This window comes from Acinonyx jubatus, chromosome C2 (genome assembly GCF_027475565.1).
Source record: "Acinonyx jubatus isolate Ajub_Pintada_27869175 chromosome C2, VMU_Ajub_asm_v1.0, whole genome shotgun sequence".
NCBI lineage: Eukaryota > Metazoa > Chordata > Mammalia > Carnivora > Felidae > Acinonyx > Acinonyx jubatus.
The window spans coordinates 149,774,708-149,791,168 of NC_069384.1; the positions used below are offsets into that span (position 1 = coordinate 149,774,708).

Here is a 16,461-nt window from a genome sequence, read left to right on the forward strand (position 1 = left end):
TGAGTATCCCTCGTAGGGTCCCCAGGTCGGTGGCGATGCCTGTGTGTACCCGCAGGTGCGTGCCGCCGTGTGCCCGTCCCCGTCCGCGTGGGTGGCTGCATGTGGCGAAGCGTCCCCGGGTCGGTGAGCGTGCACCCCAGCGTGTGCCCGCGTCTGCGTGTGCCTGTCCGTGTCCGCGTGGGCGGCGGTCTGCGGCCGGGCGCTCCCCGGGTCAGCGTGGGGGTGTGCGCCCCGGCGGGCGCCCAGGGGTTCACCCTCTGAGCGGGCGGAGCGCCACGTGCGGAGTCCGGGGCGCGTCGCTCTGGGGCGGAGCCAGCCCGGGGCCCCAAGCCCCAGGCCGAGCCCAGGCGGGGCCCGCCCCCGACCCCGCCCCCAGCCCGAGCCCGCGCCGCCCGCCGAGCCCCGGAGCCCGAGCGGAGCGGCGGAGCCGAGACGGCGGCGGCGCCCGTGGGATGCGGGGATCGCGCCCCCGGGGCCGCTGAGCCTGCGCCCAGTGCCCCGAGCCCCGCGCCGAGCCGAGTCCGCGCCGAGCCTCAGCCGCCCATCCCGGGGCCCGGGCCGGGGGACCAGCAGGTGAGCGAGCGCCCCCGCGCCCGGGAGCCCCGGCCCGGCCGGAGCCCCCTCCGCCTGCCGCCGCCCAACTTTCCTCCCCGAGGGTCGGACCCTCCAGCCCCTGCGCACCCCCTCCCCTGCCCCGGGTGCTCCCGGCAGTTCCCTCCCCCATCGCTGCCCCCCGAGGCTGGGAGGCGGGAGAAGAAAGGGTGCAGATCTGCCGGGCTGGAGGGGACCCCCGGGGGGGAGGGAGGGGGGCGTCTGTAATCGCCTTGCGCCCCCTCCTCATCCCTTTCCTTCCGGGTTTCCCGGTGCGCTGTCGAGGGCCGGCGGGGGGGGAGGAGGAGCCGCGGCCCCGGCCTCCCGGCCGACCCTGGCGCAGGCTCTGGGAGGGTCTGGGATTGGGACCCGGATTCCCGAGGCCGGAGACCCCAAGGTCAGAGCGGCGACTAGGCGCGCAGGGAGTGTGGTTCCAGAGAGCCGGGGAGCCGACCGAGCAGGGCTGGGGATGGGGGAGGGGGCCAATCACCCCCTCTCTCTGGGCCCCGCCGAGCCGTCCTCTGAGGGTATCCTCTCTGGGACGAGATCTCTGCCCGTCCTGACCTGGGAAAGATCTCTGCGTCCTGAGGGGGCAGAGATTTATATGTGTGTCCTGTCTCTCTGCGCGCTCCGACCACGAAGAGATCTCTGTGCCCTCTGACGCCCCAACGGGGCCGCATCTGGTCTCTGTGTGCCTTGAAGGAGGGAAGAACTCCTTGTGGCCTCAACAGAGGAGATCTCTGTGCGCTGGGACTGGCGAGAGTTCTCTGCCCTCCTCGCTCTGACCTGGGCAGATCCACTCGCCCTGACGGGAGGGAGGCGGCTCTCATTCTCTGCGTTATTTGATCGTCTTTGGTGGCACCGGGAGGAAGTCGTGGTGCCTAGCCTGGTGGAGGCCAGAGATGTGGAGAGTGGTAGTGGTGGGGGGATGCTGGGACGAGGCCCCGGGCATAGGCCCGCCTTGCAAACACCTGTTGGAGGCCGGTGCACAGATGAATCAGGAAGCCATGACTGAGGTTGGGGCAGGAGTCAGTCTTCTCTCCTGAGAGCCCGGAGTCCAGTCCCAGGAGGGCAGGATCCGTCTCCTCTTAGGGTCCTGGGCTGGCATTCCATCCCCCCAGCTGTGTCCCCCCAGCTCCTGCTGAGACCCTCGTCACCTTCCTCCGTGAGCCTGGACAGCTCAGTGGAGACAGACACACCCTATGACCCCACCGCGCTGCAGCACCTCAGCCTTCTCCCTGATTCCCATCAAACCCCTCAGGGTCTACGGGGACCCTGAGTAGCAGAGGCCCAGGCCACTAGGTGCCCAGCCCTGGGTACTGCTGTCCTCAACTCCATCTCCTTGCCCTCAACTCCTCCCAGTTGGAATTGGGCAGGTGCACGTGAGTGGGTGGTAATGGAGCGGGAAGGCGGAATGAGGGTGACACAGGCTGATAGCTGAGACCATGCCGCAGCCACAGGAGTATCGGAAGGGGAGGGTCAGGGCACAGCCAGACCGTGGAACACAGATTTTGTGCTAGAACGTCCAGCTCTGTGCTGAAATGAGCCTCGTTGAAGTTTTAATCTAATCCTGTCATCACTGCCACATTGTACAGGGGGAAACTGAGGCTGATGGTGGGCCAAGGACTTACCCAAGGTCGTCTAGAGAGTCAGTGGATTTGGTGCACCACCTGGGGTGAAGATTCCTTGAGAGCCACTTCCTGGGGGCCAGAAGGACCTAGGACTGACCAAAGAGGATCTGAGCAGACAGGGAAGGGGCTCTGGAGTGCCGAGAACCAGCATTCAGCCCAGGGTGGCGGGGGCAGCTGCTGTGCCTCTGAGGTGCTTGGCCTGTCTCTGTGTGGTGCTCAGAGCTGCTCTGGAAAAGTTCCAGGATTGACTCACTCAGCATGAAGACAGCTCGGAGTGGTGGGAAGCATCAGAGACAGCTGACAGTTGTGGAGCAGAGGAGGCTGGTGCCCCAGCAACCCAAGAAGAGAGTCCTGGGAATGTCCCGGGACAGAGGTCAGGGGCAGTCTCCGTTCTGCTCACAGGAGGCTAGTTCCCGCTCACCCATGGGAGGGTTATCGGAAAGGTGTGTAACGACAGGAGTGCGTCCCCTTGCTCACCTGAAAGAGGGCTGATTATCTTCCAGCCGGAAGAGTCAAGATTATCTATCTAACAAAAATAACCTTCCACATGGGTTTTGAAGGATGCATAGGAGTTTTCTAGATGAAGGAGCTACAGTCTAGCCATCAGGACCAGCCACCCAGTGCCGATTTGTGAGACAACACAATTGTTAGTTCAGCGACCCGTTTGGGTCTCATGGTGTGAGGGAGGGAAAAGCAGAAGCTAAAGCCAAGGTCACAGTCACGGGGGCCCTTGTGAGCTCTACTCAGGAATTGGGAATTTATCCTCAGTAATGGTACTAAAAATAGCTAACATTCACTGAGTGCTTTCTGCCAGCCAGGCATGGCACTAATCACTTTATAAGGCTCATCCCCTGAATCCTTGCGTCAACCCTGGAGGCGGGGGACCATACTAAGGACAGTATTGCAGATGGTGAAATGGGAGACCCAGAAAAGTTAAATAACTTGTTCACACATCTACTAAGTCACACATCTACTAAGAAGCAGGCCTTGGGTTTGAACCCAGGTGTCCATATATCTGCTCTAGACTGTCCTACCCCTCTAGTGCAGACCATGGGTGCCACCAAAAGCCTTTCAGTTGAAGGAGAGGAACAGTCAGGTTACCACAGGTGGTGGAACTTGTCGTGTTCCAACTTTCTTCTCTGTTCAGGGACTCGCCACTTCCCCCGTCCCTTACTTCGATTGCTCATTAAGTGAGATTCCCCACCGCCCTCCCACACCGCGAGCGAAGTTTAGGTTGGCAAGCTTGATAAAGGACAAAGGAGAAGCAACGGATGTTGCGGGGCTCTGACTGGAACCGTCGGTGCTTCCAGAGAGAGATGCCAACGTCCAGCAGTCATTTGGAGGGGAGAGTCCAGCGTTCCGGCAGGAGAGCTGGGCTGGCGGTGGAAACTTGGAATCATCTGCAGAGGCCGGCCATGGGAGCCATGGCAGTGAATTAGACTGTCCAGCAAGAGTGCAGACCAGAGGTTCTCAACCCTGGCGATGTTAGCATCTCTCGGAAAGCGTTTTTAAATTGAAAAAAAAAAAATATATATATGCCCAGGCTCCACCCCCAGAGGTTCTAATTCATCTGGCACCAGAAATGTTGAAAGCACCCAGGTGATCCTAATGTGGGATAGAGGGTGCAACACAACAGGGTGGGGGCAGTCCAACAGTCAAGGCCGGAGAAGTCTGCAGAGGAGCCTGAGAAGGAGCAGTCCGAGGGTGGAAGGCAGGCCAGGAGTGGGAGGTGTCACAGAAAGCAAGGAGGGAGCCCGTCCTGGAGAAAGGGGTGTCTTCCGTTTCCTTCTGCCGAAGAGTGAAGAATCCTTCGCATTCTGAGAAGTTCATGGATAGATCAAAAAGAATGCATAATTTCAAAACGAGTGTCTGTTAGATTGAGCAACAGTAAGGGTGCCCGTGACCTTGGCAACAGAAACTTCCTTAACACCTACAGAATGTGGTGCCCAGCACAGCCGGACAGTTGTTGAATGAGTGAGTGAATGAATGAATGAATGAATGAATCAGTGAGGGTAGGAGCTAGTTTGGAGTGGATCCAGGAATGAGCATGAGGTGAGGAAGTGGAGACAGCATGTGTAGACAGCTCTTTGCAAGAGTTTGATGGTTTAAGAGGGAGGGAAGAGATAGAGGGGAGCTGGCTGGGGGTGGGGTCAAGGTGGGGGGGGGGGGTTGTAGGGAGAGCCTGAAGTGGACTCTAGGCATGTGTGTTCATGCGGTGCACCCATGGGCAGTGCTTATGGGGAAAAATACCTTTTCCTCACAGGGAGAGGCCAGAGGTCTCTGCATTGACGTTGTGCCCATGGGGCCTCAGTTGCTCTCAGAGGGGGATTTTGCGGGCAGGAGCTGTGATTCCTCCTGGGGGTGGGGGGCACGAAGGAGAAGGAAATCTTGCTGTGAGGAGAGAAAGGTGTTCCAGAAAGCAGTATCTGGGGACACGATGAGGTTGTATGGAGCAGGTACCCAGGAGTAGGGGGGCTAGCATAAAACTCCCGTGGCAAACTCTACAAAGGAAGCAGAGAGAGGAGGAGGGGTGAAGCCAGGGGCAGCGTATGGAGAGAGGCTGGACGTTGCAGGGAGCAGAGCAGGCATGGGGGGCGGGGGCGGCTGCAGAGGAAGCCGGGACTGGATGCCCACTCTCTTCTGCCAGCCCAGACTGGCCTGAGGTGGAGGTCTGAGGCAGAGTTCAGCCTGAAGTGGTTGGGGAGAGCCTGGATAGGACATTCAGGACCTACTCTGTGCCATGGAAGATTCTAGAAGGTGTACAATTCAGACACAATAACTGCTCTCATGGAGTTTACCTGCTCCTGGGGAAAGACAGTCTGGATACCACTTAACAAATAGATACAGAAGATAATTTTAGATCATGATCAGGACTATGAAGGAAGTAAAACAGGATGATGTGATGGAGAGACAAGAGTGACCCTAGACTGGCTGGTAAGGGAAGGCCTCTTGAAGGAGGTGATTGAACTGAGACCTGAATAACAAGAAAGAACCAATCCAGAGGACATCTGGAGAAAGAATATCTTATAAAGAGGGAACTGCATGTGCAAAGGCCCTGAGGCAGTGACAGGCTCCTGAGGCATGGGTGGCTTAGGTGGCCAGAATAGAGATAATGAGGTGGAGCTTGATGCCTCAGTTTCTGACCCCCACCCTTTCCATCATCTGCCCCCTTCTGATATGCACGGGTTATACCACTGCCTGGGACTGGCAGTGGTTCCTGGGGACGAGACTATTTTTAGACACAACTCTTCTCTTTGTGGGCCTAGAACATACCGTGTCTTTTTAAGATGATCAATATGGAATGGGTGCTATTTATAGAGCCTCCACGTCAATTCTTGGGGCCTGGGACCCTCAAATGGGGGAGGGAGCCCAGGAGCAGGCTCCTCAGGAGCAAGCCCCATGGCTGGCACAGCACTGGGGCCATGTGACTCATGGACTCTTTGAAACTTGTGTCACCTCCCCTGCCAGGCCACCCTCACCCCACCCTGCAGAATCACAGCCCTGGGCTGGGGAGCTGGGTGCCCACAGTTTCCCCACCACCAGCTTCATTTCCTGGAGGAGTATCTGGTGTGCCCCAAGCCCAACAGAAAATTTACTGGTTATTGAAGCTAGAGTCTGGTGGGACAGTTCTGCGAATGTCTCTTGTCCGTTCCTCACTTTTACTACTCTGGATGGGCAGAAAAGGATACCAAAGACCCTCGGGGCCTGGCAGGTTCACCCCCAGGGCCAGAGAGAAGGCTGCTCAGGGCAGAGGAAACACGTGGTTGGGGCTGGGGGCTCAGCCTCCCCGGTGGAGGTCAGTGTGGCCCAGAGCAGCCAGGGGAGGGCGCCTGGAAGAGGTGGGATTAGAGTCCAGCTGAGGCGGAGGCACAGAATTTGGAGAGGTGAAAGCAGGCTGTGCTTGCGGGCCTGTTCTGAGAAGCAAACGTGTGTGCTCTGGGGCTGGAGTTCGGTTCTTCCTCCTCCGTTTCGCCTTCTGACCAAGTCTCCAGGGAGGCCGTGGGAAGCCGCACCTCCCCCCGCCCCCCCCAACACGGGGGTGTTAAGGGAGTGAAAGAACAGGATAGAGGTGCTCTCGTAGCAGTTGTGTGGGCGCCGGAAGGTCCCTCACCCGCTTGGAGATCCCGCTGGTGTCATCTCCAGGGACCTGTCCCCTCCTTGCAGCCCTGGAGGCCGAGGGCCAGTGCGGGTCAGCCCGTAGGCTCAAGGTCACACAGGCATTGGGGCGGTGCTAAGCCTGGGCCCCTGTCTCCCTCGCCCCACCCAGGCCTGGCCCGGGCAGTCCCCGTGCTTTCTGGGAATGGATTTTGAAGGGTAGAAAGGCTCTTCCTGGCATTAAAGGATGGTAAATGCCTTTCTGGCGGGTATTGATTCCTCGAAGTCCTGTGTGAAGGAAGGGCCTGACCCCAGAGGCAGTGTTCAAAGGGATGGCAGGGCAGGGAGAGGTTTGGCTAGAAGCACTGATTTCAGTTCTCGGGCTACATTAGCTGTCCCTCCATCTGGCCAGGCTGGGAGATCTAAGACGGGGCGGGGGGTGGGGGGGCTGGAAATCAGGCCACGGGAGGGACCAGCCCAGCCCCATCAATACTTGCTGTGTGGCCATCAGAGCCCCAGCCTCATCGACCTGGGCCCATAGCAGGAAAGTGGTCCAAAGAGCTCCTCAGAGCCAGAGTGCCTGCCCTCTGCTGCCCAGCCCTGCTGCCTGCTTCGGGGCCCATCCCCGGGAAGAATCCAGGCCCTTCAGCCCATTCTCCCATCCTCCGACTAAGGGACACCCAGCTGGTGTGGGGGTGCAGGGAGGCAGAGGGACAGAGGCCTGCCCGCCACAGCCAGACTTGAGCGAAAGAAGGCCCGGGAGCTCAGCTGGCCATTTGCAGTGCCAACCCAGCCACCACCCCCACCGTGGTGGGCTTGGATGAGGCACAGACTGCCAGTTAAATAAAGCGACAGCTAGTTGCTAACAAAACTGGAAACCCAGGGAAAGCCCCCACTCGCTTGCTGAGCTGGGTGCCTGTTAGATGTATAATTGCTGAGTTTCTGTTTCAGGAAATGTCTGAGGGAAGGAGAGAAAAATACTCCCTAAGGATCCCCCGGGGGCGGCCGTCCCCAGAGATAGCTGGACTTTGGGGCCTTTCCAGCCCTTGCCTTTTATGATTGAGTTGTTTCTGAAGGGCTTGTCCCCAGATGGGTCACTTATGGTCGCTGTGCATTGCAAAGGGAACTTAGATGACTTAGACGGCAGTCACCAACAAATACACACTAAAAATCTCAGAAACATTATGTCGAGCAAGAACGTTCAATGCCAACAGCCCATACAGTGTGCTTCTATATATGTGAACTTCTAGAACAGGCAAAACTAATCTGTGCTGATAGAAATCAGAAAAGTTGACCGGAAAGGGACCTTAGGGAACTCTCTGCGGTGATGGGAATGTTTAGGATCTTACCTGGGGAGCGGAGGGGGTAGTTACACAAGTATATAGATTTGTTAAAAGTCGTTCACCTATAGCATCTAAAATCTGTGCATTTTCTTGTTTGTGTATTACACCTCAATTTCAGAGTATTAAGGCAAAAGGATTGCACATCCATACTGTGTCAACAGACACTTTTGTGGCATAGATTTTGTGTATCTGTGGGTGGATTGCCTTATCTCTGAGGAGTAAGGGACCCTACGCTCCCCAGGTTTCACTGGGGGAACTTCTGTCTCCCTCAGTGCACACAGTAGGTGCTCCATAAATGCTTCGGTTGCCATGACATCGGTGCACGAAGGCTTTTTTTTTTTTTTTAAGCCCAGGTATTGAGCAAAATGAGTTGGAAGAAATGGTGCTAGAAAGAGGCTTAGGATGCTGATTGCTGTCTCTTGGGCACCTGTGTGCCCTCAAGGTGATTCCCAGGCCATAGGTGGGCACCTTTCTGACCCAAATGTGTGTAGATGCATGGGGATAGATGGTCCAGGGCCTGGGGCAGAAGTGCCCTGGTTGACCGAGCCAGCTCTCTGACTTCTGAGTTCTGTGGTCGCATCGTGGATCATTCAGGTCCCCACCCTGGAGACCCAGGGCCTCTAGGCAGCCCTGGGCCTTGACTAACAGCTCAGTGCCTCCTGGCACAACATTATAGATCGCTGTGCATGGAGCAGTGAACAGGATTACAAGGCAGACTCGGGCTTGGGGGGGAAGAGGATGTCATGTGCCCTGTGGAGGGGCCCCTGAATGACCTGGGAAGTTTGCAATTCTCCTGACCTGGCACTGGGAACACCACTGACCCCGAGATGAACGAACCGCTTCCAAGCCCGGTGGGCCCTGTCCTTACTGTGGGGAAGGAGGAGTTTGAAAAAACAGGGGCTTTGGCTGAATCCAGGGCTCAAGCCAAAGGTGCCCCCGCCCCCATTCCCGCTCTCCCTTCAGCGCCCACTCCGGAGAGCGAGCCCCACCCCCCCCAGCCCCGGTCTCAGGGACCCCATTTCATCCTGCCTGGGGAAACACTCGCAGAGCAAGCGGGTGGGGTTTTCCTGTCAGCTGAATTAGCCTCGGCTTCAGCCTGAGTGTTGGAATAAATGAGATGCAAATGAATGTAAATGAGGGCATCCCCAGCTTCTGGGGTGGGCGTGTGCGCCAACGGGAGGGATGGGGGGGGGGGGATTCTGCAGGACTTCCCCAGATTGCTGGGGGCTGGGATAGGGACTAGAGAAGGAAAGCCCCCTCAGGATCCTCACCCCCTCCCCAGAGATAGGGCTCGGACTAGACAGAGTTAATGCGTGTGCAGCCTCAAAGGAGTGGAGCCTGCAGGGAGCCGGTTAGCTGAGGCCCTGCACAAGGACATGCCAATGTGCCTTTGATCCGGGAGCAAGGACCTGAATGCACAGGCCACGAGCACCAGCTGGCACCCCCGCTGAGCCTTTGTCCAAGCTGGTACCCTGGGAGCACCAGGACTGTGCAGATAATTGCCTGGGCAGGAGGGATGCTGTGGACCCCTCCCACTTCCCCCCTGTCCCCCACCTCCCTCCCAACCACCCACAGCCACTGCCCCAAACCGGGGTGGCCACTTTCCGGTCTGCGGAGGAGGACAACTGTCCTTCAGCCCATCCCTACCCCCTCCCTGTCCCTCCCCTCCCCCACCCCCAGCTAGCCTGAGGCCCAGCCCAAAGCGGGTGGAGTTCTATAAGGGTTTAGAGCCTGGTGGCCGGGACACCGTGGTCACGCCATCAGTGGAGATGTAACGTGAACTACAACCGCAAGTCACATATGCAATGTGAAATGTTCTAGTAGCCACATTTTAAAAAGTCAAAAGTAGCAAGTGAAGTTAATTTGAACATATTTTACTTAACCCAGTATATCCAAAATATCGTCTGTGTAAATCGTAATCCACGTCTAAAAGTTAACGATGGGACCGTTGACATTCTTGACCGTACTAAGCCTTCAGAGTCGGTGTGGAGCGAACAACAGCACATCTCGATGGGCACGAGCCACAGTCCACGTGCTCTGTGCCATGGGGGCTGGGTGGCCACCCTGTTGGACAGGGCAATTGGACAGGGCCGGAGCTAGAGAGAGAAACTGCTAGGGAATCACTTCCGACGAGGGAACTGCTGACTCTCTGGGCATGGGCAGAAATCGGCCAGGGCTCCCTGGGAGCATCTGCCCACGCGTGGGCACAGACAGGTTGGCCAGCCAGAGGAGGCCAACAGGGACTAAGCCAGGGACTCCTAGCTCTGTAGTGGGGATCACAGACATGCCCCACCCACGGTAGACCTTGCCCCTTCCTCCCCACCCTCTGTGCCATCAGAGGTGGGAGACGAGGTAGGACCTTGGTCAGGCCTGGCTTCGCACAGTCTGGGGCTCGCTCACTTGACCTGCAAGCATCAGGTTTCCCTTTGTGTAACGGAGATAATAACCTCCCCTCTTCCTGGGATTGTTGCAGGGATGAAAGGTGACCCACAGCAGCACTTAGAGCCGTCTCAGACGTATCATGAGCACGTGATACTGCTGGCATGGCCCACCCAGCTCATGGTTGGGGAAACTAAGGTCCAGAAAAAGGGGGCGTTCTGATGCTGTCCAAGCTCACCGTGTGGGCTAGTGGCTGGGCAATAGGAGGGTTAATCTGGCGCTCATTCACTCATTCATTCATTCACCAGGCCCTTCGAGGCATCTCTGCTGGGCCGGACTGTGCTTTGGGAGCTCAGGACACAGCCGAAGGCAGAGGCAGAACAGAAACAGGGAATCTTCCAGAGAGGGAAGTGGGGGAGCCAAAGGTGGAAGCGGAGTTGGGCACAGGGCCCGGCTCTCTGGCCCAGGGCATCGCTTCCTTGCTAATCTCAGCAAGGCTAAGTGGAAATTTCCTTAGAAGCCACCGAGTGGCATTGCGGATGGCTCGGACTCATTTTCCCATCATGACCTGTTGATTTAGGATCCATCACCTTGGGCAGAAAAGTACTCTAGGAAGTCATTTGTAGGACCATGCACACAGTGGGTGCTGCTTAAATGTTCACTGAATCACTCAGTTGATAAAAGGATTCTATGCGTTGAGGTGTTGATTAGTTTTAACTTGTTTTCCTCAAGGAAGATATGAATTCGCTCCTGGTGCCCTCCCCTCCACCTGTGGAGAGTGAGCCCTGGCTTCCTGAGCACCCACACGCTCTCCCTGAGCTTCTTGCTTTAGGACTGAGGAGCAGTGGAAAGCAGGGCCTTGGGGCAAGGGCACAGGTTGCCCGAGCCTGCAGGGTGGGAGGGAGGAGCACAGAGCAGAGGAAGCCAGTAGAGATTTTCTAGGAAGCCTGGGAACCACTTCCACGGAGCGCCTTGCATAAATTTACATGGCAAAGAATATTCTTTGCATGTTGTGTTCCAGAGGCTCTGATTCCAAGGCGACCAAAATGCCAGAGGTGACTCAGGATGCTGGAGCATGCCTGCCTTGGGATCCGGGAGCGGAACAGGCAGGAAGGCACCACAAGGAGAGGTTGGGCTGGAGTCCGGTCCCTCTTTACCTGTCAGGTGACCGACCATTCTGGTTTGTCCGGGACCAAAGGGTATCGCATCTCAGGATGCAGAAACCTTAGTGCTGAAACCAGGGAGGTCCAGAGCATCAGTCCCCAACCCTGGACAGTACCCACGGCTGCACCCTGTCGAGTTCCACGTCATGGCATTGTGACCACTGGGAATTGAGCACCAGCTCTGTGCCCCATACGTTCAGGAAAATCTTCCTTCAGGAAGGCCACCTGAAGAGACAAAAAATAAGAGACAAGTCCAGAAGGGTCCAGTTTCTGGTGTGGATGCTGGCTGTTCTCCCCCACGGCATCTTCACCCTGTTGTGAATACTGGTATGTATAGGCCAGCGACTCAGAGGAGGGGGGCCCAGCCCTTCCCTAAGAAGGGGTTTTCAGGCTGTTGGGTGAAATCAGACTCACCCCAGGGACCATCAGAGAACAGCCGAGGCCAGGAAGCGGGGAAGGGCAGGGTACCCAGAGGAGGGAGGTCAGTGTGCGTGGGCAGTCACAGAGGGTGTCCTGGAGGAGGTGGGTCGGTGAGGAGAGCCTTCAGGGTGGCCCTGCCATCGCACGGGGCAGGGGACAGTGTTTGGGAATGTCTGAGCCAGGGAGTGATGGAGCTGAATGTAAAGGATGGAAGGAAAGAAGGAGGAGGCCAGTGGCCGTGGTGTCAGCACAGTGCCAGCCGGGTGAGGAGGCCTGTCCCTGGGCAGCGGCGGTGGGAAAGGAGGCGGGGATGTTTGGTGAGGGTGCAGGGGTGTAGCCCGGGTCAGAGGAAAGGATCAGGAGGAACCGATTTGAGAAGGAGGGTTCACGGTCTGCTTCCGTGAAGTCTCGGGAGCCAGCAGAACTTTGGGAGAGATGCCCCCAGTAACCAGAAACTGATAAACTTGAGAGAGGATGGAGTCGGGGGCCCCTTGAGCTTGAGTGAAGCTGACAGAACAGGGGCAAGTGGGCCGGGAAGGGTGATCGGCTGGGAGAAGCCTTTCCAGCCTTTCCAGGGAGCGGACAGACAAGCTGTCCCGGACGAGGGGAGAGTCACGGGCGTGCTGCTTCCAGAGAACATGCTCTTGGAATGAAACCAGGTCTGGGCTCCCCCACACGCTGGAGCTGTGCAAGACAGAGGCCCCTTGCTCCTCCCAGCCAGAGGTGGGGCCTCCCTGGAAAGCCAGGGGCCTGACCTCCCAGGCCCGAAGGCTATAGCCGGGCCTGAGCCTGGAGCGTCCTTGGCCCACCCCCAACCCCTCCTTACCTTGGCTTCACCGGAAACCTTGCAGCCAGGGCCCAGCGGGTCTCGGCCACCGGCAGGGCGTGGGCCCTGAGCTGCTGAAGGAAGGGCAAGGCCAAAGCCAGGTGCAGGCAGGGGAAGAACAAGAGAGAAAACAGATCCATCCTGCCCACCCACCACGCACTGCCTGCGGGGGCCAGAGACAAAGGAGGCTCTTGACTGGTTTACTTTGGAACCTGAGGCTGCCTGGCTGGGGGGTGGGGGGGGGGGGGCTGTGCTGGCAGGGAACTTCATCTGGAATCTGGTTTCAGAAACCACAGACTTCCCAGACTTCCTGGGACAAGACCCTTCCTAAGACCCAGGCGCCCATCGTCAGCGCTTCTTTATGAACGTGTTAAACAATAAGATCTAGCAGTGGGTCTAATAAGCATTGTAATTTTGAAGTATCGATAAGCGTTCATGATATTTGAGATGCTTGCGGCACCTGTCATGGGTCCGGGAAAGATCTGCAAGCTTCTGCTGGTCACAGGTGCCGCTCACGCTATCGTTTTGCTGCCTACATTCATAATTGAGGGAGGTGCTTAATTGCAGTGAGAAGTTAGTGAGAATGAGGTGTTGTCGTTTCCCCTGCCCCGAACTCTTTCCCGAACTCCATAGACGAACAAAGGTGTCTCTGGTGTCAGCAGTCAGAAGAGTGGTCGCCCCGACCAGGGAGGAAGTGACCGGAGGGGAATCTGAGTCTGGGGGACCGGAAACAATTATTTTTCTTGACCTGGGTGCTGTTACCAGGTTTGTTTGGTTCACAGACATTCATCCACCTGTACACTTAGGAGACGTGCCCCGATCTGCGCGAATCATCGATTTCAATACGCGTTTTAAAAACACCTTTACGGGAACAGACGTATATGCAGGTGTCAGCTTGTGCATGCATGCACACACTCTCTATCTCTCTTCTGTCTGTCTCTCTCTCTCTCTCTCTCTCACACACACACACAGACACACACACACACACACACACACACACACACACCAGTATATACCGGTGAGCCTCTGTAGGTCTGTGGGCATACACGTGTCTCCAGAACCCTTGCAGGCATGTGGACACAGATGGATACAGTTGAGACAGAGAACACTATTTTTAGGAAATACTTCCAAGTCAAAGAGGAGGCTTCCTGATTTACTTGACTGGTGATTGCTGATGGTGGAGAGAATTGCCCTGCAAAGGGCTGTTGTCATCCAGGCTGGCTTTTTTTTTTCTTTGTTTCTCCCCCCCAACCCCCACCTTTTTTAAAAGAAAGACTAATGACTTTATGGCTTTTGTGAACATAATACAAGATCATCCTAACTAATTCAAGCACTAAAGGGAAGTACAAAAAGGAAAGTGTAAAATTACCCAAATTCTTACCAGCGAAGGGGAAAAAAACCATTCACCTTTGGTGAGGAGTATTACAGACACCTTTCTTTGTTCACTCGAAGATGGAAGCTACACAGAGATCGCTTTTAGAAAATGGGAGCCCACTCCCTCACTTGCTATTTTTAACAGAGGTGCTCCTTTAACTTCACTTGGATGGAACAGAAGAACAAGACACCGAAGGATGGGGTGGTTCTTATGGTGCTGGGTCCTAGGACCTCTGCTCTGACTTTCCCTCCACACATTCCTTGCTGCGCTTCCCTGGGGAAGGCTGTGTAGCGCTTGCTCACTGTTTACCTGTCACCTGGCCAGGTGCCTGCCTCACAGCAATCACGGTGCCTGGTCCTGGGCTCTTTGCGGGCTGTGTGCAAGGGCCGATGCGGCAGATCACTGGGGTCACTGGACATGTTTCTCGGGAGTGAGATCAAGGCAAAGCCTGCCTTTGGTTGGCGGAAAGGGATTCTGTCCTGGCAGGGATCTCCAACAGGTGTCCACCCTGACCTCTTGAGCTGGTGCCCGGCCATTCCTGGGTTTGATGTGGTAATTAGTGACACTGCCTCCCCCTTCCCGGTGGTGTCCCAGTCAGGAGCTGTGCCTACCACATCCTGTTTTGCTGGGACAGTCAGGAGCGCATTCTTTGGCCTCCATGTCATAGGCAGAGCCTGTTCGCACCAGGTCCTGGATCGTTTGAGGCCACTGGGGCCCACATTCCCCTGGTCTGGCGTCATACATGTGTGCCGGTTGGACACCCGCATGGATGGTGGTCACTGTTGTCTGCTTCTGCTGTCACTTGTTCAGATATGGGAGGAAGGGAGCAGGTGGGGAGGTGTGAGGAGCCTGAGATGCTCCATCTGAGTTTCCCATCTTTGGAAAAATGCTCCCCCTGGGGATCTCGGGGTGGGGGGGGGATCCTCTGCTGCAGCCGTATACACCAGGGGGCCAGCACCTGCATGACTGTTACCCTGCTGTTTCCAGAAACCCCTTGGGATTTGCCTGCGTCTCATTCGGCAGACACAGATGCCCCTTCAGTTACCAGAGGTTGGCACCCCCGTGCCCCAGGAGAAGTCTGGGCAGCCTTCCCCTGCAGGCGCGTGGTGCTGTGGGGAGACAGAGCGGCCCCCACCCTTTGGCCCCAGCACCCAGGCTGCGTCTGCCTGGAAGAGAGACCCAGAGTTTGGGCATTGGCCCAGGAGGCCTGTGATCACCCTCCACAGGGCCCCAGGGGTCCCTATAGAAGGGACAAGCTTGAGAGGAGGGATGGCACAGGGTACCTTCTCGTGCCCTTCCCTCACCTATGTGTTCTTCATGATTCCCTCCATCACTCGCTTGTTCAGGACCAGCCCTGCCACAGACCTGCGATAAAAAGATGACAGGCCCCATCCCTGCCCTAGGGAGCGTCCCTCCTAGTCCAGAGAGTGTCAGCACCTTGGTGGGAAGTATCTCAGTAGGCTCGGGTAAGGAAGCAACAGGTGCAAGGGCTCCCTTTTGTGTCAAGTGGGGCAGAGCAAAGGGCTTCGGTGAGGCAGCCACTCTTGCCTACTTGCCATCAAGTGTGCCCACTGGGATGGGAAAGGGACTGTCCTGCGGGTCCCCACGCGGAGCCCACAGCCCGGAGGACACGGGGTTTACCCAGGCCAGGGTCGGCCAGGTGTGTCTCTGGAGAGGTTGGGAACTGCGCCCGGGACCCTGCCCGCCAACCTCGTCCTCCCCTCCCCGCCCCCTGGGTCCGGGCACAGCATCAGGCGCCGCGTTTGTGTTTTCTGGCTTCCCCACAGGCCACACGAGGACCGCCTGGGCCCCAGAAGCAGGATGAGAAGATGGCAGACTTCCTGTTACCTCGGGGCACCAGCAGCTTCCGCAGGTTCACCCGGGAGTCCCTGGCGGCCATCGAGAAGCGCATGGCGGAGAAGCAAGCCCGGGGCTCGGCTGCCTCGCAGGAGAGCCGGGAAGGGCTGCCCGAGGAGGAGGCTCCCCGGCCCCAGCTGGACCTGCAGGCCTCCAGAAAGCTGCCGGATCTCTACGGCAACCCGCCCCGAGAGCTGATCGGGGAGCCCCTGGAGGACCTGGACCCCTTCTACAGCACCCAAAAGGTGACGGCCGCCCACCTCCGTGCCCACGCCTTCCTGCGGCTCCCTGTCGACAGCAGATAGGGAGAGGGCCTCGCCTCCACGTGGGGCTGCGTTCGGGGTAGGCTCCCCGGGCTTCGAGGGAGTGAGTCATTGGTGATCTATATTCCGATCATCTGAATTTTATTCCGGAATAAAAGCCAGAATGACGCAGCCTGATACGGTTTGGTGTTAGAAGGGAAGGAGCGGGCAGAGCCGCGGTTGTCTTGCCTCCTTGTGGAGTGCCCTATTCTGGAAGTCATCTGTGCTTAGACTTTCCCCTCTGGCAGACTCCTCCCCGTCTTGGGTCCTAGCGCACAGCACGTGGTCCCCTCTCCTACTAAGGACACCCTGTGGCCCGCACGCTCTGGCGGGAGGGTTTGCCGGGCGTTGGCCGTGCCTGGGCAGCTCAGGCTGGGGGCCGAGGCAGTGGCTCCTGGGCCTTGCAGGCTGGCAACGGGGACTGTGAGGGCCGGTGGGACATCCGAGAGGGGTGGGGAGGGAGCTTACTCTGCCATTGT

At 57.5% G+C, this 16,461-nt stretch overlaps 1 protein-coding gene across 13 annotated transcripts in view; it reads left to right on the top strand.

The window, feature by feature from the left end:
* Window positions 1-372: 372 nt before the first annotated feature.
* The window catches only part of SCN5A (sodium voltage-gated channel alpha subunit 5), a 94,703-nt gene continuing 78,614 nt past the window's right edge, over window positions 373-16,461 (top strand). For 12 of the 13 annotated variants that reach the window (XM_053221667.1, XM_053221657.1, XM_053221659.1 and 9 more), the window contains exons 1-2: window positions 373-573; window positions 15,611-15,925. In XM_053221667.1, coding sequence (XP_053077642.1) covers window positions 15,653-15,925 — 273 coding nt within the window. In that variant the 5' untranslated portion in view covers window positions 373-573; window positions 15,611-15,652. Of the gene's footprint in view, window positions 574-921; window positions 989-15,610; window positions 15,926-16,461 lie in introns of those variants that run through there. The other variant, XM_053221656.1, reaches the window with a different exon arrangement.